Below are 25668 nucleotides of genomic sequence, written 5' to 3' on the forward strand. Positions count from 1 at the left end.
CTTGTGCTATTCTTTAGAGGTCTAGTCAAACAAGGCCAGTCTGTGGAGGCTGATTACATCCTACAGGGCATCCTAATAAACCCGTGTGATCTTCAAAGGTAGTCTCCTCTCTGAAGGTCACACGGGTTTATTAGGATTCCCTGTAGGATGGCCTTCTGTTAGCCTGCATCAGAATCACCTGGGTGCTTGTTAAAACTATGGGCTGAGAACCTGGGGGAGAGGTGGTACCTGGGAATCAGCATGTGTGAGGCCCCTATCTGTTCCTGAGCGCACAACTGCTTGTGTTTCAGAAGTTGCCACCAGTTGAGTGGCCACGTATGGCTTGGAAATCAGACTGGAGCCTTGGGTAGGAAAAGAATGAAAAGAAGAATTTGGCATACAACCCAACTTCTGCCTTTCCTATATATACAGATATAATATATAACCCGTTATGAACCTAGTAACAAAAATCAAGTGCTCAGGACTCTGTAAGATTTACAAAATTGGTTTTGCTTTAACACAAACAAAGATTTCTTTTTCATTTGTAATTATGGTAAAATACATGACATAAAATTTACCATCTTGACCATTTTTAAGTGTACAGTTCAGTAACGATAAGCACATTCCATTGTTGAAAATTCTGTCTCTGGAAAGGTTCTCATCTTGCAAAACAATACCTTCAAACCCATTAAATGACAAGCCTTCACTTCCCCTTTCCCCAGGCCCTAGCAACTGCCATTCTACTTTCTCTCTCTATGAATTGTACAGCTCTAGGTCCCTCAGATAAGTAGAATAGTATAATGTTTGTCTTTTTGATGACTGGCTTATTTCACGTAGCATAGTATAGCAATGACTTCTTAAGTATGAAGAATCATGTAGGTACAAGCAACGCTCAGATGGCAGTAACTATTTTGCGTGTCTCTAAAGCAGAGATTTTGTTTTTGTTTTTATTTTTCCCTTGGGCAGTTGTTCTGGACTGGTGGTCAGCCCCTGGCTTCCAGAGACCTTGGCTCCCTTGCTGAGAGGGAGTGAAGACCTGGCCTTGCTCTGCCACCTGGTCTCCACTGTCCCGGCCAGCATGTCCTGAGAGACAAGAGCCTTGCTGATCTTTTAGAAGTCTTTAGATTTTTCCCCTGCCCTGTCTCTTCTGAGAACATTTTTTTTTTATTTCCAAGGAAAAAGAAAATGAAGAAAACAAAACAAAACACATACACTTCCATGACTTAGCTGTTGGCCACAAAAGCCAGAAACCAGTGACTCTCTTCAGTCAGGAAATGGTTCCCCTGGCAACAAATTTCTCATTTCCTTCAACTAAATGATCTGCTCAGCTTTGGGGTAAAAGTTTTGTTTTCCCTAGAATTGCCATTCGCAACCTTGTGTACACATAGGAGTCACCTGGAAGCCTTTATAAAATAATCCCCAAGCCGTGTCCTCACCTTCCAAGAGTCTGACTCAGCAGGCCTGGGGATAGGGCCTGGCATCCTTATTTTCTAAGATCTCACTAAGTGGGTATCTTTCACGTGGTTGGGAATCATTACCCTAAGACAGGTGGTTTTTGCCTTGGTGCAGGTTGTAGTCCTCTGAAGGGCTTTAAGAAATACTCCATGGGACTCCACCCCTTGACATTCTGAATCAAGTGGTCTGAGATATGACCTGAGTACTAGGGTTTCTCAAATTCTCCAGATGTTTCTAATATGCAGCCAGCCTTGAGAACCACTATTCTAGGTCAGCAGTTCTCAAATTGGAACTCATTGATTATGGGCCCTACCTCAGAGTCTCATTTGATAAGGCCAGGGTGGAGCCTCTCTAACAAGTTCCCAGGTGATGCCGATGCCAGTCCAGGGACTGCGCTTGAAGGCTCATGTCTCTAGACGATCCTTTAACTAGATTGGCCCTGTTCTGCTGCCCTGTCCTTTTTCCTGATTGGGGGTTGGTGGACCCTTCCTTCTCCCAGTCTGATTCAAGCCTGAGACTTCTTAAAGGCACTAGTTTTTCTTTTTATGAATATTTTAATATTTAGATAAATATGATGAAATATTTTTAAAGCAAAGTAACATAGATTTCTTCTCCCAGGGCTAGGAGCCTCAGAATCTGTCTGAATTAAGAATTTATCTGTGCCTAAGATTAGGATGTATTTTGTGATCTGAGCGAAGGGGTTGGTGGGGCTGGAGTAATGGGTTTAGCCTGTGCCTGGGTGATGGTCACCTTGTGACTGGTACTGGGTAGGATCTGAGTGCCACACTTGGCCCTCTAGCATGGGGAGGACCTGTCTGGCCTACCTGTGTGAAAACCTGGCTTTCTGATGAAGGCCCAGCCCTCTGCCCACCTCCATATCTGTGCACAAACACGGAAGGTGGCGCTGAGGAAACACAGCACAGCACCCAGACTGCCGTGAGCTCAGGGGCTAGGGTTCGCGTCTCACTTCTTTCTGCATTTCCTTTCCTATCATACTTTGGAACAGGCTTGAGCTGAAACCAGAGTGAGTACCTGGTTTCTGCCTCAATCTATTCTCCCTCCTCCAAAGATGCCCCAGCAACGGGGGCAACTTCAACCCCCGCTGACAGCTCAGATTTCCACACTCAGCCACAAAGTTGACAAGAACTTCTGAAGATCTCAAAGACTTATTAAAAGTGGAAACGGTTACTGATTTACTAAAGCAGGTGAAAACGCAACTAATTTCCTAGGATTGAACCCAAAAAATTCACTCAGCCCCCAGGTAACTGAGGACTCAGTTGAAGGAAAATAATTTTGAGCCCCTGAAATAGATGCTATAAAGCTGTGTATCAAAGGCCAACCATTTTGTTAACATCATATATCTCATGGCATTCACTTTGATTTTAAATTTAGCTCTAGTGAGCTTGGTTGGTTTCTAGTAACAAAGGAAACTAAGAGAATTATGACAGGTGCTAGATAAAGCAAAAAGTGGCAGCTAACAGCCTAAATTGTGATGGCATTAAGAAGACCAAAACTAGTTTACTTGTTCAACAACAGTTTGTATTTTTAAAAAAAAAAACTATATTAAGGATAAGAAAATATGGCTGGGCATGGTGGCTAACATCTGTAAACCCAGCATTTTGGGAGGGTGAGGTGGGAGATCACTTGAGCTCAGGAGCTGATGACCAGCCTGGGCAACATGGCGAAACCCTGTCTCAACAAAGAATACAAAAGCATGCCTGTAGTCAGTCCCAGCTACTCAAGAGGCGGAGGTGGGAGACTGGCTTGAGCCCAGGAGGCAGAAGGTGCCGTGAGCTGGGATCAAGCTGCCGCACTCCAGCCTGGGTGACAGCCAGATCCCGTCTCAAAATAATAATTAAAAAAAACCCAAAACTAAATACTATCTTAGAAACCATCAAGTAGCATGAGGTCATTGGTCCTTTAGTGGGGAAGAGAGGGAGAATATGTTGTAATAATCCCAAGAGCCACATGGTTGCTCAATTCACCCTGTGACACCCAGGACATGCAGAGGTACAAAAACGTTCCAACAGTGTTCAATATATTGTCTAAGAAGGCAGGGAGGCATTTTATCCACTTTAGAATTATTTCCATCCCCAGACACTTAAAATGCATTCACAAAAGTCTTGGTGCTTCAAAGACAAACTCTCAGTGACCCTGAAGCTCACGTAAATGAAATAGATCATGATCTAATGATGCAGGGTAGGTGAGATGGGTAAATTCACTCTTCAGAACTTAACGTTTTCTCCCTGACATTGAAAACTCTCCTGCTACCTCTCTCCTAAGAAAACAGGACAGTGGCGAGGGCGGGTGGTGGGGGGACAAGTCCCTTCCACCTTCCCACCTCCAAGGGACTTTGCAGCCTGGGTGGTGGTGTGGCTGGTCATCCTCTTTCTGCACCTCCGATTCTGCTTGTGTTGTCCTTATTGAGTGGGGCAGGAAGGTCAGCTAGGGCTGTGCTGGCTCTGCAGTGACTCCGGCCTGGGTGCTTTTTGGTGAGTTTAAGAATATGACCATGTTTTGGGTGGAAATTGACACTTCTACTCTCTTCACACCTTCACCATCCATTTTCTTGCTGGACTTTGCTGCACTCCTGAGAGGAGGACAGAGCAGAGAGTAGCAGCCCTCCTTGCCGAGGCCCAGAAAGATAGCATGGTGTGCCCAGGGCACCCATGGTTGGTGGTGGACGTCTCCGTTGGGTGCTCAGGGCACCTGTGGGCACTTTTATCTCCCCTCTGAAGTTGTTAGGCTGATTTGGAGTCTGCTCCAGGCCTGGGCTTTACCCTGGCCTCATGCCCTGTCCAGCGCCTGTGTGGAGGGGCCTGTTCCATATTTATTCCTCTTTGGGGGCCAAGCTGAGGGCACCCAGAGCCAGCAGCCTTGGGTGGCTGAACCTAGTGGGACAGAAGGGAGGCAGTTGTATCTGGCAGAGTCACCCAAGGCCACAGGCCTGAGCAAAGCGAGAGTGGGCGAATTGGGGGCAGGGCCCATGGTGCTGGCCCCCTGCTGCTCCAACCATGTGGGAGGCATCTGGGGGGCTCCCAAGTGGCAGCTCCTGCCAGCCCGTCCCCGGGCTCCTGAGCCTATTCTGTACTCGCCTCCAGTGGGACAGCGGGCCCTCACTGAGGCTGGCTTCTGGGCAAGTCCCTCTGCTCAAGGTCATTTTGCGGGGTAGCTGGTCCCCCCGGGGGCTCTCACACTCTGCACAATTTAGGGATGTGGCAGGGGCTTGGTGGCCTGCAGCTTCCCTTTCTGGACCCAACTGGCCTCCCAACAGAGCACCAGAACTCTTCTTCAGTACAGTATTGTTTGAACTTTTAAATATATGCGTATGTCTAGTATTTTCTTAGAAATTAACACTTCATCTCAATAGGCATACAATGGATTATTCAGTGGTACAGTTTGGAGCCGATATCCTGCCACCTCCCTCTCCCTCCCCAGATAAAGCCAGGACAGACACTGGAGTCAGCAGGGGAGCTGTGGAAACAGGTGTCTGTGGCTGGGGCCAGGTGCCAGTCGCTGCACCTGGGTGTGGCTTCAGCCCAGGCTTGGTGTCAGCTTCCTGGCCGCCCTGCCCAGGAGCCCACATGAAGGCAGGCTGGGTCTTTCCCTGAGGGGCTGGTACATCGGCTCATTTTGGAGTGGCCTCCTGCGGGTGAAGAAAAAGCAGCCACATGGCATCCCTCTGTTCCTTGGCCCCTTCTCTCCCTTGCTTTTCTCTCAAAGAGCCAAGTCACACTGCACCGCGCTCCATGGAGCCTTTCCTGTTGGAGAAGAGAAGAGAGGCTGAGATGTCCTTTGCTGGAGTGTGGAGAAGCACCATCTATATGAAAAGCCCCTTGCTTGCTCTGCTGATTTTCTCCCTCCCCTGGACCTGGAGAGAAAGGCTGTGCCATTCAAAGTGGGGACATGGGGCTGCGGGCCTGATGTTATTTTTATGCAAATTTTGTTCTGGGAGCAGCAGTTCATACAAACTCCTGCAGCATAATTCTAGCTTGTGTGTGGCTGTCTTTGAGTAGTGGTTCTGAAGAGACGGCTGTGATGCTATGCATAAAAACATAATCAGGGTACTTTGTATCTGCCACTGTGTTTGAAAGGCCCTCAGTTTCTATCTAATAAAGCCAGTCAAATGGTTCATCTAGCAAAGACTCTTTGGCTATAGCTCTCGTGTGTGTGTGTGTGTGTGTGTGTTTCTGGGTATTGGGCTGCAGGGGACTGACAGCAGCACAGCCCACTGTGGGGAACTGCCAGCTATTGTGAAGAGCCCGTGGCCACCCTGGGCACACATTTGGGCAATGTTGGGGGCACTCGAGAATCAGGAGACCTGTGGGTGGCTGGCAGGAGTAGCCATCTGAACCAGGGAGTAGGTGGGCTCACTGGAGGGGCTCAGAGCCCAGATTAAGATCCAGCTGAGTGGCATGCTGAAATGACAGTGTACGAAGGTGTACAACAACATGGAGAGGGGACTCTGGAGGAGGAGGGCCCCTGAGGGCTGGAGCTGCCTGGGGAAGGTGGGTTTGAGATGCACTCGTTACTGCAAGCAGAAGATCCCATGGCTATGCAGACTTGACTTTCTTGAAGCAAAGCGGCTCTGTCAAGGTCAAAGACACCCAGGAGAGGCAGGATTACTTAGATGGAATTGTGGAGGATACAGTTCCAGGTGGGAGAGAACTTGGGACCCTCATGGAAGGCCAGCATGCTCCTTCCCGGAAAAGGAGCGGGGACATGGTGGGAGAAAAAGTTGGAGAGCTGGACAGAGGTGAGACCCTGTGGGGAAAGGCGGCCCCATAACCAATATTGATTTCGATTCTAAGAGAATCAGCTAGTCCCTGAAGGATCATAAGGAGGAAGAGGACATGATCAGATGGACACTGAGAAAGCTCCCTGCTGGCTGCAGTGTGAAGTGTGAAACTGCTGAGGCCCAGAGTGCTTGAAGGGAGGCCATTTAGGACGCTGCTGCTGGTGGTGAGGACCAGGGCAGTGGTTGATGTGGGATGGAGTGAAGGGGACAGGCCTGAGAGCTCCCGAGAAGCCAAAGGAATAAGCAGGTCAGTGACAGGTGATGGGGGTGGGGAGGATGACACTTTTCAGCAGGAGCACAGAGGTCTAAGACATCAGCCCCACTGGTGAATGGGATTGCTTGCCAGAAGAGAGAGAGCAGCAAGTGTAACCAGATATGAAGTGAGAGTTTTAAACAAGGCACCAAGCTGCGATGATGTCACTGTGTAAAGGAGACCCTAGACCACATATGGAGCTTTCAGACAAATGAGCTGAAAACCAGTTACATGGTTCTTGGGTCCTTCTCGAAGATTAAGGATGTAAAAAAAATGACAGACAGCTGATAGAATCATTGATTTTTTATTTTATATATTTTTTGGGACAGGGTCTTGCTCTGTCACCCAGGCTGAAGTGCTGTGGCACCATCATGGCTTACAGCAGCCTTAGCTTCCCAGTCTCAAGACGGTCTCCCATCTCAGCCTCCTGAGTAGCTTGGCTAATTTTTAAAAAACTTTTTTGTAAAGATAGGGTCTCACTATGTTTCCCAGGTTGGCCTTGAACTCCTGGGCTCAAGTGATCCTTCTTCCTCAGCCTCCCAAAGAATTCCCACAGAAAAGTTGGCTTTAAACATGCGTGAGAACCACAGGAATACATACAGTCCTCTCACGAGAGTGACTTAATCCTGTGGTGGGGATGGCTGGGGCACATGTCAGAACCTGTAACTACCAGGAGGAAGAGGAGGTCAGCAGGACAGAAAGTGACTGGCCCCTTCCCTAAGCAGCAGCTGAGCTACCAGGCCTGGCTGAGGAAGAGATGTGGAAAACGCTGAGTTTCATGAACATCCAGCGTGGGCTCCTACAGGCTCTATACAGTTCTAATTGCTGACTTGAGACAGTGTTCATCACTTATAGGGTCTGTAAAACTTTTTTTTGAGATTGAGTCTGTCACCCAGGCTGGAGTGTAATGGCACAATCTCAGCTCACCACAAACCTCACTTCCCAGGTTCAAGCGATGCTCCTGTCTCAGCCTCTCAAGTAGCTGGGATTACAGGCATGCACCACCACACCTGGCTAATTTTGTATTTTTAGTAGAGTTGGGGTTTTACCATGTTGATCAGGCTGTCTCAAACTCCCTACCTCAGGCGATATGCCTGCCTCAGCCTCCCAAAGTGCTGGGATTACAGGAGTGAGCCGCTGTATCTGGCTGAGGGTCTATAACACTTTTAAATGACCTGAAAGTGATCCACCAAACAGTCACAGATCTGTTCAAGACCTTATCTAGTGTCAAGGGAAGGACTGTTCTCACTAAGCAAAAATAAATGTGCTTTTTATCATATCCGAGAGTCTTGTTTGTTGGATGTGCTGGGTACAGAAGTAATTATAAACAATGAGCTGTGTGCGACAACTGAGGTATGAGTGAAGGAGAGAGGAGCTGGAGGAGTGGAGGAAGGGTTTACGGAAGTGACTGCTGGCTGGGCCTTGGATTGCATTTTGGAACCTGCCACTGAGGGAAGGCAAGGCATTACAAGTAGATGGATCTGAATCTGAACGTCAGCAAGAAATGAGTTTGAATGTGGTCAGACAGGGTGGGGTGGGGTATAGAGGACAGACACAGCACCAGACTTTGGGGGGACTTTGTAAACAGAGCTAAGGAATTGGTCATTCGTTTCCTGGAAGAGAGGGTAACAAGGAAATAATGTGTCCTCACATCAATTTTCCAGAGAAGTGATTCTGGCAGGTGTGCTGTGGGAATTCCAGCCTGAGTGAGGTGGGAGTAATTTGCTGAGTGGCCAGTAGGGGCGTAGATCCCTGTGAGAGAGGCAGGAGGAGAGAACCAAGGCAGTGGCACCGGGAAGAGAGAGAAGGGGTCGGTTCCAATGATGGGGTCTGTTTGCCTTTGACAGTGAGGGTCTGGCTGTGCTTTTGATCATAACAGTGAAGCCTGTCAGGAGAGGAGTGGGGTTGGTGGAGATGGGGCAGGTTGGAGCCAGTGTGGTTAGAGAATGGGGTGAGGAGGTGAGAGCCTGCAGGCCTTGGGAACGGGTTAGGGTTTCGTCCTAAGGTCAGGGAAAGCCACTGGAGTACATAAGCTGGAGAGTGGCATGATCTGACTTATATTTAATAAAATCTGCTTTGAGCAGAGTGGGTTGGTTGGAGGGGGACAGAAGTGATTGATGGGTCACTGTTCCAACACTCTGAGTAGCCAAACCCAGGGAGAGGGCTTGCCCAAAGTGGCTGTGGGAACTAACATTTCAGGGAACCAGAAAACCACCAACCTCACAACACTGCATCACTCTCCTGCTCCCAGAGGAGGAGATACCTCAATTTGAGACATCAGACTAGCTGATTGCCTTGAGAAATAAGGGGCACGTGGTGGGTGGGGAGCTGTGGTAGGAGCTGGAGCTGCCAGGACATGCATGTATGTTATTTGCATTGATGTATGCTCACTATCACCACCTTCCCACTACATATTTGTAATTCACTCATTCATTTACTTTTAAAGGCCACATTCCTTTTCTGCTAGGCACTGGAGGTACACAGACTTGCTTGGAGAAACTGAAGTCTGAGGGAAAACAAATAGGCAATTGGGATGGAGTGAGTGATTGGCCCCAATACTTCAGCCCTCACTGTGTCCACACCCTCTGCCATGTAACTTTACAGCCCCTAAAATAGAGAGCACTTTCTTGCCTCTTGACTCTGGACTTGGCCATGTGTGTTGATCTGTTTATCCAAAGGGTGTCAGCAAATGTGATGTAAGTGAACTGCCTTCCAAGTGCCTGTATTTCTAGGGTCACTCCTGTACACTTCTACCATGGCCAGGGGAAAAGCTTGCCCTGGGTGGCGGGTGCTCCTTCATCGTGGCCCCAGAATGAAGCTGTTATAGGACCAACAGGTTCATATACTTACTGTGCAGTAACAAACCAATTACACCAAGGCAGCAGGCTTTGCAGCAGAGAAAGAGTTTAAGATCATAGTGGCCAAGCAAGGAGATGGGAGGAGATCCTCAAATCCATCCCCCCAAGGAGTTCTGAGCTGAGGCTTTTAAGAGTATCATGGAGGATTATTCCGTGGTAAGTTGGCTTCTCCTGGGGTTCTTCAGATCAGCTGACATCAGTAGTTTCACTGATATGCAGGACCTGAAAGAATATCTTCTATGAAAAGGGGAATCTTCATGTTTTATAATGTTCAGATTGTTGTCTATAGAGCAGTTAAGGGGAACTATGGTCTTGCAACAGAATCTATATGATTCTGAGACAATAGGCAAGCAAACATGTGGAGTGGGTCAGAGAGCAAGCTGACTTACCGATGAATGCTGTGCTGCAAGCTTGGTTTATTTTCATTTCTCCCTCTCCCTTCTTTGCTGATTAATTTTTATAACGTTTAAAGGGATGGTTTCAAACTCATGTGGAGAAGAGCTGCCCTGACCGTGTTCAGCTGATTCTATAGCTTGAGGCAGACCGCCCAGCTGAGCCCAGCATATATATGTCAGCCCAACCAGCCCCAGACATGTGAGAAGCAATGCCATGCCACTGAGATTTGTATGCTTGCTTGTTGTGTGGCAGTACCTGGCTGACACAGAAATGCACGCAACATCTCTGACGTCAGTGTGAACTAACGCCTGCAGAAGGAAAGCGCCAGGCACGTGCAGAAAACGGGGGTTTCTTCAGTTTATCTACAGCGTGGGTTTCATAAGGAGAAGGTTGGGCAGATTATAGAGGGCCTCCACATCAGCTCGAGGAGCTAGAAGTTTATTAGTTTCATAGGCATTTGTTATTTTGGTAATCCAGCATCTGAATCCCCTTCTAAAGTTTGAGAAGAGAACAGCTCCCAGCATAGCTGTTGGAAAGGCCAAATACTCACTTTCCCAGCCTCCTTTTCCACAAGGCTGTGGGCACATGACTGATGGGCTCAGCCAGTCAGATGCTCCAGCCCCAGACTGAATCGGCAGAAGGCAGCAGAGTCCATTCCGGCGAGGGCGGCACACACAGGCAGCGGCTGTGGTTCTAGCAGCAACAGCCAGTGCTGAAGCTTGTGGTGCACACTGTACATCCAGGCCCAGCATTGGTGGCAGTGACGTCCTCTCTGGACCAGCATGATTCTAGACATCATTTCCAGAGTGTAGATCCCTGGGACATTCTGAGATCCACCTTCCATCAGCTTAAAAAAATAATTTTTCAACTTAACACTAGCCATTGTTGGTTTCTGTTGCCTTTAATCCAGAATTCTGGCTGAGAAAATTCAATTGCAATGGGCTGGAAGCAGAGGTTTTTGAGCCGGAGAGGAAAGTGACCAATGCCATCTAGCAGCAAGAGAACTACTCCAAGGAGAAAGAGACGCGTGTAACATCATATTGCACATTTGGACGTGTCTGTGCACATGCAAATTGTCACGGGGATAAACAACCTCTCCCTATTATCATAGGCTTGGGGTCCCACCCAAGTAATCACCCTGTCTGTCCTTTGTGTTTTTATCATTACCCAAGAAATCGATGGGACTCCACATCTCAGCTTTATTAATTAGGACTCCCCACCACCACTGCACAGTTCAGACCTTTATGCTATGCCCACTGAGGGCTCCTCCTACCTCTCCACAAATCTAGACCTTGCCCTGCCTGGGATGAGAAGTGGGTCTGCAAAGCATGCCCTGAGCACCCGTTCACAGCCAGCTATGTGCAGGATCCTCACACCAAAGAGCTGGGGTGGGAGTCGGGTCAATAGCCAGGCCTGCACTGTGGGCGTAACCCAGACAGGCCATCACATGGAGATGGAAAGGCAGCAGATAAGGCCACTTCAGAGAGACAGGGTGGGGTCCATGTCCTGCTTCTGAGGCCAAGCAATGCCTCTCCATGCTTCCTTATAGAACATTCCCTCCCCCTAGTCTAGCCCCTGACAACCACAGGCCTGTTTTTGTTTTGTTTTGTTTTGTTTTCAGACAGGGTTTTGCTCTGTTGCCCAGGTTGGAGTGCAATGGCATGATCGCAGCTTACTGTGACCTCCACCTCCCAGGCTCAAGCGATCCTCCTGCCTCAGCCTCTTGAGTAGCTGGGACTACAGGTCTGTGCCATCAGGTTTTAAATTTTTTGTAGAGATGGGATCTCCCTGTGTTGCTGGGTCTAGTCTCAAACTCCTGGGCTTAAGCAATCCTCTTGCCTTGGTCTCCCAAAGTGCTGGGATTACAGGTGTGAGCCACTGCACCCCACAGGCCTGTTTTCTGATCCTACAGTTTTACCTTTTAGTGACTGTTACATCAATGTAATCATGCAGCATGTATTTTTTCTGACTGCCACCACCAAAGAAGTAGTACTTGAATATAAATTTTCTCAGCAAGGCAGTTTACTTCTATAGAGGGGTGCATCTCACAGATGAAGCAATGGTGAATGCACACCTGGACAAGGGAGGAGAAGGGGTTCTTATTCCTGATGCAGGTAGCCCCTACTGTTCTGTTATTCCCCTATTGTCTAGGGTTGGAATGCACAGTCTAAACTAATTCTGATTGGCTCTCACAGGGGTATGAGCTGGTGAAGGACAGTTACAGAACAGGTCAGAGCAGGTGCCAGGGGAACAGATGTGAACTACTGATTAGAACTGGTGGGAAATTTGTTTACTGAAACTATAGGCAAGGGGCACAGAGAACCAAGATGCTAAACTTTAAAATGGAGAATTAAAGAATAAGAGAGCTGAACATAGTGACATACCGATTCTTTGACGAGAAACTTGGAGTTCACTATATCTAACACTGCATTCCTGCACTTCATTAGCATAGTGCTTTCCAGATGCATCCATGCTGTAGCATGTTTCCCTATTTCCTTCCTATCGTTGAGTACTATTCCCTGGACAGATGGACCTCATTTTGTTTATCCACTGGCCAAGTGATGAACATCTGAGTTGTGTCCAGTTTTTGGTTATGAATAAAGGTTCTATGAACATTTACATACAGATCTTGTGTGGACATTCTTTTTCATTTCTCTTAGGTAAACACCAGGGAGTGGCGTTTCTGGGTTGCATGAGAAGTATTTGTTTCGCTTTATTTTCCAATTTGGCTGTGCCATTTTACACTCCCACTAGCAGTAGGAGAGTTCTGGCTGCTCACATCCCTCTCAACCCTTGGTATTTGCAATGGTTAATTTTTGGTGTCAATGTGACTGGATTAAGGCTACCTAGAGAGCTAGTAAGGCATGATTTCTGGGTAGGTCCGTGAGGCTGCCTCTAGAGGAGACTGGCATGCGAGTCAGTGAACCGAATGGGGAAGACGTGCCCTCAATGTGGGTAGGCACCATGCAATTGGCTGGGGGCCCCGACAGAACAAAGAGGCACAGGAAAGGTGAATGTTTTCTGTCTCTCCTGGAGCTGGGATACACTCCTCCTGCCCTTGGGCATCAGAACTCCAGGTTCTTTGGTCTTTGGACTCTGGGGCTTGCCCCGGCACTCCCTCACCACCAAGTTCTCAGGTTTTTGACCTGGGACTGAGAATTACACCCTGGGCTTCCCAGGTTCCCAGGCCTTCAGACTTGGACTGGCCACACTACCAAACTCCCTGCGTCTCCAGCGTGCAGACTGCCTGTTGTGGGACTTCCCAGCATCCATTATTCCATGAGCCAATGCCCCTAGTAAGTCTCCTCTCATGTATCCTGATCTGTTTATCCTAGTGGTTCTGTCTCTCTGGAAAACCCTGAAATAATACAGAAATAACACAGAATTATTTCCTTGACCTCCTTCCTAGACAGTGTGTTCCAGTACCATGGGATTCTCTAAAAATATTTTGATTTCAGCTTCTAAAATTCTGATAAATGTTTTATTATCTTTTCTCTGAATGGGGGCGCTCGTGTAAAATGAGCTTTCTTAGTGGATTCTTAGTGATCCTTAAGGAAGGTCTCTTCCTGAAGAATCCAGGTGTGTAAACAGTAGCGGTCAAACCACATATGGCCAGCAGGGGGTGCGCGTCACCCACCATTAAACTTCACTCCTGGTCCTCAGCAGATTTTGAGCTGCCTCAAGGGCGGCCCCTCAGCAGAATAGGGGAGGAGGGGAGTTGATCTTTCTTGGGTGGGAGCGTTTGGGGTTAGAGGTGTCTCACCCTAGTGGAAGATTTGGATGGCTCCAAAGAGCGGGGCAGGACCAAAGTTGCCCCAGGCTGCAGGGGAGGCATGTGAGTGCCACTGCTGTTCAGGGTCCCCTCCACGTCCTCTCCTCTCCAACTGAAATTCCCCTTTAGAATCACTACTTTGGCTCAGAAGACAAAAATCACACGTGTTGCCTCTAGAGGACTCCTGTTAGCACCCCTGGGCTATCTGAGAAGCATGCAGGGACCCTCAACATGGCTGCACATGACCAGGAGCTTTGAAAACTGGTGCCCAAGCCGTGTCCCAAACCAAGCAAACCAGAATCTTTGCAGGTGGGGCCCAGGCATCAGCATTCAACACCTCCGGGGGATTCGGGGTGCAGCCAGGGCTGCGTGCCCTAGGGTAGGAGCTTGCTGATTCTCTCCTGTGAGTCCAGGTGAGCTGATGGAATTAGTGAGTTCACCTGGGAGGGCATTGGCTTGGATGATGGTTACACTTTGGTGCATATAAAGCTCACCTGGAAGGGGCCCGGGGAGCGTTGTCTGAGTGCTTGTGAGAGCACCGACCCAGCAGCCACTGCCAGAAGCCCACAATCTTGAGATGGAAGCAGAGAGAGAAGGAGAAGGATCCAGTGAGAACTCCGCATGCTCTGTAAGGCGATCAGAGGTCATGAATAATGGAGAGAAACGGGGCCTCTGAGTCCTGGGAGCCTGGCTGACTCAGGAGGCTCCTGTGTGGCCGGCGAGGCTGGGCAGGTCTCCTTGGTGAGAAGCCCTTACCTGTCCCTTGGGTGGCCTGGAGGGATCCCAGGTGGCTCCCTGGCTGTGCGGCCAGGTGGGAAGTGGACGCCAAGGGCTGGTGTCACCTGATTCTCCATAGGGAGGAGAGGGGGCCAGTGGGGAGGGGAGGGAGGAAGGAGGCCAGCTGCCCTGAGTGCCATGAATAAGTGATGAGGCCCAAGGAGAAGCAGGCACAGAGGAGGAGGTGGCTCACCAGAGGGTGGTGGGAGGCGGGTACAGGGACAGGCGGTTCAGAGATAAGGCACTGCGGTTCAGCTCAGGGGCCAGGGAAGGCAGAAGCAACAGCACCTTGGGCCCGGGGTTGCCAAGAAAAGGGGGGCACTCTGGCCCATCCAGGCCAGAGCTCAGGGAGGAGGGTCTCAGGTTCCAGCAGGTGTGAGCCTTCGAGCGTTGGGAGAAGGCAGCCCACAGCATGATGCCCCAGAAGAAAAAGCGGAGGAAGAAGGACATCGACTTCCTGGCCCTGTACGAAGCGGAGCTGCTGAACTACACCTCAGAGGACGACGAGGAGGAGCTAGAACATGAGTACTACAAGGCCAAAGGTGCGGGGTCCCAGCCTGGGGGTGTGGGCAGCTGGCTGCGGTGGGTGAGGGTCTGTCCCTGGCTGGGGGGGAGTCATTCTAGGATTTCAGAGCAAGCCCTTTCTCACTGATTATCCCATGTGTCTGTCCCACATCCCCTCGGAGTAAGAAGGCAGGCCTCATTCAGGGATAGCAGGGTCCCTGTTGTACAGACAGGTGGAGCAACTCGCCTTTAGCCCCCGATTCTTAGTGACACAGAATAGTCTAGAGCTGCAGCACCCCATGGTCCCGTGTTCTCCAGCACCTGAACATCCCCAAAGCCATGTTCCAATGGCCCCTGAGAATGTGGTCTGCAGCAGGCAGAGTGCCCTGAACTGCTGAAGTCATGAAGGGATGTCTTGGAGAGGAAGCCTGACCCCTCATCCTGTGCCCTCTGTGGATGATGGAGAAGGGTAGCCTGGGCTTTGCAAGGAGATGCCTGTCACATACACAGAGGGCGGCCTCTGCTCTGCACCCCAGGGCCTGGTCCTTTTAGTGTCATCTTTCCCTGGGCCACACAAGACCTGCTTGAAATTGCTCTAACTCCTTGCCAGGTAAACCAAAGAAGAGATGAACTATGACCCCAGAGCAGGTTCTGGCCTGCAGAGTTTAAGTTGTTTTCATCCTTTCCAGTGTTTTGAAATCATTTTGTCCATGGATGCCCGTAGGCTGTGGATGTCCAGTTTACCGCAGTCTCCACCACTCCCTGTCATCTCACGCTGGGTCTGCTTTCCACATCGGTGCTACCTGCCTGGTTTCTGAAGGCATTTAAATTCTCAGTGCTGACTCCAAAGTGGCTCACTGGTCCCCATAAGCACCATAGTCATCCATCCATCCATTCATTCATTCATTCAACAAGTATTTATTGAATGTGTGCTCTGTGCTGGCCCATGGGCTTGCTTGTCCTCCCCTTCCTCCCTCCTCCTGTCCTCACTGGGAAAGCCCAGCTCAGACCCCATCTCTTCCATGAAGCCCTCCTTGATTCCAGTCCACCATGAGTTCCCTGGTTAGATCCTATTCATAATTGTTCCATTGTTTCCTGCAAGGCTGGTGTGTCCGGCTTGCAGCCACAGCCACCCTAAACTCTGAGGGCAGGGCCTTGCTGTGCTTGTCTTTAGTCCTCATCACTCAGCCCCTGCACAGACCCGGGCTCAGAGAAGGTAATCTCAGAGATCAGGAAGGCCGTGGCCCCTTTCCAGGTACAGTATCTTGGGCACCTCTAGGGGTAGAAGTGGGGGCTGTAAAAGAAGGTGGGCCCAGGGCAAAGGGAGCATCGGCCACCTTCTCCCAGCACAGGTGCCTTAAGCTCTGACCCTCGGGCTGGGCGGTGAGACATCGGGGCAGCATCCCCACCATGTGTGCTAGTGATTGGCTTCCCAGGTGATTCTCCTCAGCCACCACGACTGCTGTTGAGATCATTCTAGATCATAGCCAGCACACTGTTGACTTTAGTTCATGGGCTCTGCGTGCCTCAGTGTGGCAGTCATGATCCTTCTCCTTTTAATCCTTCCAAAGTCCTTTTACTGTCATTCTCACATTCGATCCTCAAGATCCCTGAGCACAGCCAAGGCAGGCAGATTAGCCCCGCTTCACAAGGAATCTGAAGCTGGGTTAAGTAACTTGCCCAAGATCACACAGCTAGTAAATAGCAGAGTTAGGATTTGAATCCAGCCAGTCTGGCTGGTCCTTGCTCTTGTACTGCCCAATTTTGACTGTGATAAAAATGGCTGGAGAAGAACAAGTGGAGGTGGGCGCCGTGCTGACCTTTCTGAGGGAACCACGGGTTGTCCTGTCTGCTGCAGGGCACTGGCTATACATGTGGATGATGCTAACGGTGGTCACATACTGAGCTCCAGCTGTGCTGTCATCACCCTCTCAGTGCTAGAACAACGGGTTCCCCACTTCCTTTGCACTCTGGGCTCTGGTGTTACATGGAGAGTCTTGATGAGTGTGATGGGGAGGCAGAAGGAGGGAAGAAAAGCCTGGGTGTTCCTTCTCTCTTCCTTAGGGTACCTTCTGGCTACCCTGGGGTTCCCCAATAACCAGAGGGAGGAGAGCAGCTCCCTCAATGCTTTGAGGGCAGGCTGAACCTAGCACATTGCTCTGTCTCCTAAGACAGGGCCCATGATGGGAAGAGCAACTGATTCCAGAACTGGAGAATAGAAGGGGCCTCAGGCCACCCAGAATAGGCTTCCAGCGCTAGAGGCATCTCCTTTCCTGGATCCTAGACAGGAGTCCCCCAGCACTTGCTGGGATACAATTTTCGAAGGCCGCCTCCTTGGGGATGCTGTCAATGAAAATGATAGGAATGATTTCCCTGTTAGTCCATTCCTGCTGCTGTAGCAGAATACCCCACACTGGGTGATTTATAAAGAACAGATTTTTTTTTTTTTTTCTCACAGTTCTGGAGGCTGAAATATCCAAGATCAAGGTGCCAGTATCTGGTGAGAACTTTCTTGCTGTTTCCCCACATGGCAATAGGCAGAAGGACAAGAGTACCAAATCCCCCTGTCAAGCCCCTGGATAAGGGCACCTAATCCCTTTCACAAGGGGGAAGCCCTCACGACCTAATCACCTCTTAAAGACCCCACACCTTAATACTATCACAATAGCAACACTGGAATTTTGGAGGGGACACATTCAAACTATAGCAACGGTGATGATGATGATGAGAATAACCACTTAGGAAATGCCTATCTTTTCATGCAACTGTGGAAGAATGTCTATAAGATAAATTCCAAGAAATGTGAATTCTAAGTCAATAAGCTTAAGTGTTGAAAACTATTTTATTTAATCTTTATCACAGTCTTCAAGGAAGAATTTATTCTAACTTCAGTGATGAGGAAATTGAAGCTTAGTAAAACATTCCGTTGAAGTCACATAGCCAATAATGGTAGAAGCGGGCTTTAAATCCTGGTCAGTTTTGTTCCATATTCATTCATTCCTATGATCATTCATCCAGGTAATTTACTCAAGTACCTCCCTTGTGCTGGCCTGTGTGCTAAGAGCAACACTCCATTGTGATTAACAATTCTTTGTGCTGACTAGGAGACTTTATTAGTGGGGGTCTTCCCATCTGAAGTCCAACGGAATTCTGTGTCCTCTACAAGGTATCTGTCTTCCACAAGATAGTTCTTCAGTTATTTGAATTGAATTTTTCTTTAAAATTAAAAAAATTGAGGAATAATGTATATACAGTATAAAACTTCATAAGTACAGTAATAAGGTACAGTAATGCATTTTTACATTTGCACACCAGATGAATGGTGCAACCACCATTCAGATCAGAATATGAAACATTCCCAGCCCCCAGAACCTTCCTTCATACCCCTTCCCAGAGGCAGCAAGTATCCCGGTTCTGTCATCATAGATTAGTTTTTTTCCTGTTACTGAACTTTTAAATGGACTCATACAGTGTACACATTTGTGTGGGTCTAGCTTTTCTTTCAGCGTTATCTTCACTAATCCGTGTGTGACACATTATATAACTCTTTTGTATTGCCAATTACTATTTGCGTTTGATACATACACCACCATCTACTTAGCCCTTCCATTGTCGATGAACGTTTGGGTTATTTCTGGGTTTTTGTTTTGTTGCTATTATGAGTAAAGCTACTACTAATCTTGTACACATATTCTGATGAACACATGTACTGGTTTCTTTTAGATTTATAATTGGAAGTAGAATTGCTGGGTCACAAGTGAGCATATGTTTAGTTACCAGGGCTTGGATCAATTTACATGTATGAGAGTGACATCGGCTCCACATTCTTGCCCATACTTGGTATTGTCAGTCTTCTTCTCTTTAGCCATTCTAGTGGGTACATGGCAGTGTCTCACTGCAGTTTTAATTTGCTTTTCCCTGATAAATAGGTTGAGAACTTTTCCATACATCTATTGGCTGTGTGGCTACCCTCTTTTGTGGCATGCCTGTTTTAGTCTTTTGTCCATTTTTCAACTTTATTGAGGTATAAGTTACTTATAATAAAATGCACCTGTTTTAAATGTTCTGTTTGATGAATGCTGCATTCTTGTATCCATTAGGAAATCAATATATGGACAATTTAAATTGGCCCTCAAGGGTTCCCTGTGTTCGTTTCCAGTCACTTCCCCTTACTTCTGACCCCAGGCAACCACTTTTCTGCTTCCTGCTACAATAGATTAGATTAGTCTCTTCTAGAGCTTCATATAAATGACATTATAAAGTATGTTGTGTTTTGTGTCCGACTTCTGCATAGTACACTGCACTTGAGAGTCATCTGTTTTATTGCTGAGTAGTATTCCGTTGTGCAGATATACCACCCAGTTTATTTATCTGTGCCCCTGTTGATAGCCATTTAGGGTGTCTCCAGTTTGGGCCTATTAGGAATAAAGTTGTTATGAACATCGTGTGTGGGTCTTTGTGGGGACATGCTTTCATTTCTTTTTGGTAAAAACTTAAAAGTGGAATTTCTGGGTATTAAGTGTACACTTACCTTACAAACTTGTTGCCCACTGAAAAAGTTGTGTGGTCTCCTCTTTTTCTTATTGCTTTATGTGAATTTGTGGTATCTTCTGGCTCTGAGTGCTTTATTGGATATATGCATTCCAAATATCTTCTCCTAGTCTGTGGCTTGCCTTTCATTTTCTCAGTGGTCTCAATTTTGATGAAGTTCAGTTTGTCAGTTTTTTAAAAAATGGTTTGTGTCCTGTGTAAGAAGTAGCGGTGTATCCCAGAATCAACTATTGATGTAGTTTTTCATGCCTCTCCCATGCCTCAGACTCTCCTTTTCTCCAAACCAAGCATGCTCCAGTGTCTACGTCTTCTCTCATGTGATGTGGCTCTAGAATTTCCACCAGGCTGGCCATACTTTTCCTGGGGGCATTTGGTTTGGAAATGCCTTTGTGTGCAATCTGTGTGGGCCACACATCGGTTCCCAGGTCTGTGCTCAGAGGAGTCAGGAGTGGGCTCCAGGGGTTGGTCACACTCCCTGTAGTATAAACTATGAAGAATTAAGGCTTTGGTTATTATAAGAGACAGGAATTGTGCAAATATCCTGCTGCTTTTCTCCCCCTAATGGTGCCTCTATGGGGACCTTCATCAGAACCAAGGACATCAAAAGGTCCACTCCCACCAAGCACTCCTGCTCCTGGTGCATCACAGGCCTGTAAGGGCCACATAAGAAAAGAGAGAGATCTCCTGAAGGGCTTCTGGAATCTCAGTGCATCGTGTGCATGTTAGTTGAGCTATATCTTATCTGCCAAAAGAACAAACTCTTAGCTCTCAGAGTTGAAATGGGCTTTTCTATATGAACAATAGTTTTAAAACCAGGCTACCATTTGTTGAGTTTCTTCTATGTGCCAGAGCGTTTACATATATCACCTCCAATCCCAAGAATGCCCTGCAAACCAAAGATCATCCAGGTGTTTCAGAGACCCAGGCACATTCCAGGGTCACTTTGCTCAAAGTGGAGGAGCCAGTGGCTGCATCTAGATCTCTGTGGCACTGAAGTCCAGAACTTTCTACCACCCCACACTGGCTCTGGGCATGCTGAAGTATGAATGGTATCTGTGAAGTACCTGCCAAGGTGCCCAACCCACAACAGCACACTTTAAGTTATTTATATTTCTCACTGCTCTCCCATCCCCCCTCACACTTTGCCACTTGTGCCCTGTGTGGAATGGGCTCTGAATTGATAGGTTTGAATCATGAATGTCTACTTTCAAAATATCTCCTAATCAACTGGGCATCTTTGGGCAGCTCAGATATACTCAGCATGTGGTTGGGGATCTGCTTTGAAAAGACTGGAAGTAGAAATAACAATAGGTTTGCCTTAATAATCAGGTACAATTATATAGGTAAGGCCCTTAGCTCAGGGTATATAATAAGCAACCAATCAATGTTGTTTATTACAATTATTACGTACTGGTATTAATACAATCCAATGATGTGGCGGACATTGATTGTATGCCCCAAATACTTAAAACAGCCTCCTCACATTTTGCTGACTCTCCACATTGTAAATTCCATCTTCTCAACATGGAATTATTTTCTCAGCCTCCCTTGGTGCAGACATGTACCTTAGCTTTCCAGAACTGGCTGTTCCGGTGCAAGACTTTGATTCAGAAGTATGTATCATAACGGGATGAGCTGAGGACAAGGAATTATTTTGGAGACATGAGTAGCAGAAGGGCAGGGAGGTGATGGTGGGCTGTTTCCTGCTCTTGGCAGAGGTGATGTGGCTCTCGGGTGGCTGGTGGCAGCAACCTTCCCTAGGCTAGTTCTGTGCTGTGATTCCAGGAGTTGTTTCTGGAAATGGACATAAGGCACGTGTCTCCAGCCTTTCCAAAATGTCTGCAAGCCTTCTAATATCCTGACTGCATCCTGCTGGCTTCACCTGGCTGGAATACATTCTGCTGTCTCAAAGAATCCAGATGCATTTTTGCCTTTCCTCTCCGGGAAGTGGCCAGGGCTCGAATTGTACCGATGCCCTGACTAAGAAAAGTGTTGATAGTAAACAGAACAAGCTTCAAGGGGTTGAGAGAGAAATCAGAGTCCCTGCCAAAGAAGGACCCCCTGCAAAGCTCTGCACACCCAGCCCTGGGGTGGCTCATTCTATAAATGTCAGTGCCCAGAAGGTCACGGGAGGTGAGGGCTGGCCACAGCCACCTTTTGTAGAGGACAGAGAAGAAGCGGAGAGCTGGGCACAGGCTCTGAAGAAGGCCATGTCTAGGAGGGCATCGGTGTTTCATACTGAAAAGATGACAGAATGGGCATCTGGAGGCTTTGGACTGGGTTCTGGTGTTGACACCATACAGAACCTGCCCCTTGCTCTTAGCCTCCTCGTCTGCAAAATGAGTGCCTGGTTTAAGTGAAGTTTTGGTTTTGCAGCAGGACGTGTTGTGGGTCTCACCCTGGCTCAGAGGCCTGCAGGGTGTAGCAGAGATTCCTAGAATCCTGGGCCTCCCCAGCAAGGCCGGCCAGAGCTCTGGCTTCCCCAGGCCCACACAGGATTCTGGGTTTTTTCCGAGCCTGCAACCTGTCTCCTCCTCTCCTCCTCCAGTGTACGAAGTGGTCACAGCCACGGGGGATGTTCGCGGCGCAGGGACGGATGCCAATGTCTTCATCACGCTTTTTGGAGAGAATGGGCTTTCTCCCAAGCTCCAGCTCACCAGCAAGTGAGTACCCACTCGGCCTTGGTGGGATCCTGGACCATTAGTCTGGTTGATTAGTTCTGGATCCCAAGGGTGGCCTGCTTCTGTGGGGGAAAGGCACATTTGACCACAGATGTATTAAGTGGTATGAAGCCTCTGCTAATGACAGACCATGTATCAGCCGGGCATCTCCCGGTCACCTCCTGTGCACCGCCCTCAGCTCCTTTCTTGATTTCTGTGAACAGTAATGCCTCCTATGGATCTCAGAATTCCCAAGAATCTACATTAGCTGTCCCTTGATGTCAGAGAATGAACATTTGGGATCAAGAATCCTGGGTCTATGTCCAGCTCTTCCACTGAGTTCCATGTGACTTTGGCCCAGTCTCTCTGCACCCAGGGTCTTGGTTTCCTCATATATCATCACACAGATGTTGGAAGACCATGCCTGTGAGGGAGCTGTGAGCATAAATATTCTGGAGTTCCCACCAGGGACTAGCGTCGTGTTAAACCTGCTTGCCAGCTAACACACACCCAGCTAGCCACAGGGATCACTTGTGTGTGTGTATGCCTTGCGTGCACTGTCTTGTAACTAGTAAGAGTTGGGACCATTGTCTCCTTCAGATCCTTTCCCCCACTGCACGCATGCATACATCAACATATTCACAAAACCTGAGAACATGTTAGCAGATGAATGGAATTTCAGAGACATTTAGGGCCTCAGGAGTGGTCTGTTCAGCTGGCTTTCAAACTGTGCTGAACGGAACAGAATCGATCAGCTGGTTCTAGGCCCACGAAACATTTGCAAACTGCTGATCTATTCTAACCTGCTCACAAGGAAACCGAAGCCTAGAGAGGAGCTGTGAGTAGCCTAGGGTCATGGAGCTTTTTACTGGTGAAGTTGGTCCTTAAATCCCACATCCTTTTTTTTTTTTTTTTTTTTTTTTTTTTAAGACGGAGTCTTGCTCTGTCACCCGGGCTGGAGTGCAATGGCACTATCTCAACTGACTGCAACCTCCACCTCCCATGTTCAAGTGATTCTCCTGCTTCAGTCTCCGGAGTAGCTGGGACTACAGGCATGTGCCACCATAACCAGCTAATTTTTTGTATTTTTAGTAGAGATGGGCTTTCACCATGTTGGCAAGGCTGGTCTTGAACTCCTGGCTTTAAGTGATCTGCCTGCTTCAGCCTCCCAAAGTGCTGGGATTACAGGAATGACCCACTGTGCCTGGTCTTCAAACCACATATTCTTGATGTAGATGTTTCCCTTGACCACATGACCCTATGGTCCAGGGGGTATGAGGGAGATGCTCCTTAAGACTTCCTGGGGCTCCAGATTGTGACCCCAGGATTAATGGCCTGGCACTTTCAGGGCTGGTAGAGGAAGCTGTAGAGGCCAGGAGATCCAAGCACCCTGTACCTTGCAGGCTGGCCAGTCCCCACGTGACATGGGCTATGGCGACCAAGCTGCTGCATTGAGGCAGGTGTAACGTCCCATTTTATCCATTTCCACAGAACAGGGTACCTGCCTTCTTGTGTCACTTACACTGTGGCTTGACTCGCTTGTGAAGTCTTTCCATCTGATGATGTGGACACGGTAAAGAGAATACATGAAACCTCCATCTTCTTTGCCATGTGTTCCCAGAGCACAATGCTGTAGGGAGAAGCTGCAAACACTAGGGAGTTGCCCGGTTGGTTTCTGAAGTTCCCAGCTTTTCTTTTTAAAACAAAATGAATCCTTTTTCCTTCGATGATGGTCCTCACTGCCTTCCCTCCTTTCACACATTCAGTATCCTCAGATTTCTTCCCCTTTTTCCTTTGTCAAAATGTCTTCTCAGGAAGGGCCCCTGAGCCACCCTTTATAATGTGGCATGGATTTTCACTGAGTCTCCATTCCCAGGAGTTTGGGTTCCAACCTTCCCTCTCATGGGGTCTGAAGGGGTCTAGGGCATGAATGAGCTGGTAGGGCTGGGACCTCCTGGCTTTGCTGAGATCCCGTGGGGAAGCCAGCTTCCCCTGGCCAGCCCTGAGGATGGGAATTAACCCTCCTTAATTACCCCAGGGGTTGGCCCCAGAGACCAATGGCAGTTTCTGCCTATATCTACACCATGCTCCAGTTCGGGCAGTAGGAATATAGGTCTGGCCAGGCCCCTAACCAGCTGGTCAGGGATGCCCTAGAGCAGAGTGGGTGGTCTCAGCAACGGGGACACAGTTCGGAGTCCCAGCTGTGGGACTGGAGAGGCTGGAGAGGGGCTTTGAGGAGAAATGGAGGGAGCTGGAGGATGGGCCAGGGGAAGGTCTGCTCTGCCCTGCCAGCCGCTCTCCTAGTTCTGTGTGTATAGTCGGAGCTTGGCAAAGGCCAGTGGTATCAGCATGGCTAAGTGAGACTTTAAAGGGACAAACACTTAATCTGGGACTCAAGTGGTGAAAATAACTCATATGAGAGAGAGGGAGAAAGAGTATCCTTTAAGGGAAACTGATTGCCCAAGTCTGGAGCCAGGAATGAGCCCTGTGGGCTGATGGTGGGCAGATGAGGCCTGTGGCTGGAAATGTGGGGCCATGTTGATGGGCAGGGAGGAGGAAAGTCAGAAAGGTCCAGAAGGCTAGGCTGAGGAAGGCCTTGCTGGATAGCCAACTGGTGAAGGTTCAACTTACCTGCCGTGTCGACAGAGATCATCTGAGCCTAGTGAACAGGACGAGTGGGGAAGGAGGAGGCTAGAGTCTGGCTGTGACAAGAACTGAGAAAAGGCCTTCAAAGAGCATTGACGACACCGTCCTTGCTACCTAAGACCTTTCCGTTCAAGATGGAAACTGCAGGTCTGAGAGGACCAGTGCTTTCTGAGGAATTCCAGGCTGCCCATGCAACCCAGAACAGATCATGCAACCCAGAACAGATGTCAGTTGAGGTCCCCTTGCTCTGTGAGATTTAGATGCAGTTAGCTCAGGCTATCGGCTGCCCCGCCCTGCCCTGGGATCTGGCTGATACCCCCGGGTCCCACAGCCTCCTCGCACCTCACCCTCTGCTGCTCTCCTCTCCACACTGTGCTACCCAAACCCAAACCTACAGGGCAGCTAGAACCAACTGCCTTTTCCTTGCACACCCATAATGCACACACGTACATTTTTGGTGTGTAACATACTTCACTGCTGGCTCCTGGCACCAGAGAGAGTTCACACTGCAGCAATGCAAACAACTTCCAAAGGAATATTAGAGCCTCGGTCTCACAACTCAGCCATCCTCTTTCTTAGGGTTTCTCCTGACCTGTCTTCTGTGGCCAGATCTCCGTCCTGTTCTCCCACATTCTCTCTCTTCTTTCTCACCCCTCAATTCTTGTCCTTCTTGTGCCTTTCCTTCTGTCCCCTAGGACTTCACTTTCACTCCCAAATGCTGTATTAGGACTTTTTTTTTCCAGTACAAAATAATTCCAAGAGGAACTTCAGTGCCAGTGCTGATTAATTTTTGTCCTGGTGGTCGGGGGTCTACATTCCTTGGCACTCATTGGCCTTAGATTCCCCCGTGAGTGAACCTCTACCCCGACCCCACCCCAGTTAAGCACCCACAGTAGTGGCTGCCAGAGGAAGGCCCCATCTTCTGGGTTTTCTTGCACTCTCCTCCATTAACCAGGGCCACCTCCAGCCCTAAGTCGTGTGTTCAGAATATGGCAAAAGGATGGGATCTCATGTATCTT

At 48.6% G+C, this 25668-nt stretch overlaps 1 protein-coding gene across 1 annotated transcript in view; it reads left to right on the forward strand.

Annotated features, from left to right (window-relative positions):
• The first annotated feature begins 14549 nt into the window (after window positions 1-14549).
• The window catches only part of LOXHD1 (lipoxygenase homology domains 1), a 186254-nt gene continuing 175135 nt past the window's right edge, over window positions 14550-25668 (forward strand). Inside the window, exons 1-2 of the mRNA XM_037738984.1 lie at window positions 14550-14830; window positions 21892-22006. Of these exons, the coding sequence (XP_037594912.1) occupies window positions 14701-14830; window positions 21892-22006 (245 nt within the window). The 5' untranslated portion in view covers window positions 14550-14700. The remainder of the gene's footprint in view (window positions 14831-21891; window positions 22007-25668) is intronic.

The sequence above is a fragment of the Cebus imitator genome, unplaced genomic scaffold (assembly GCF_001604975.1).
Source record: "Cebus imitator isolate Cc_AM_T3 unplaced genomic scaffold, Cebus_imitator-1.0 Scaffold60, whole genome shotgun sequence".
In the NCBI taxonomy this organism is placed as follows: domain Eukaryota; kingdom Metazoa; phylum Chordata; class Mammalia; order Primates; family Cebidae; genus Cebus; species Cebus imitator.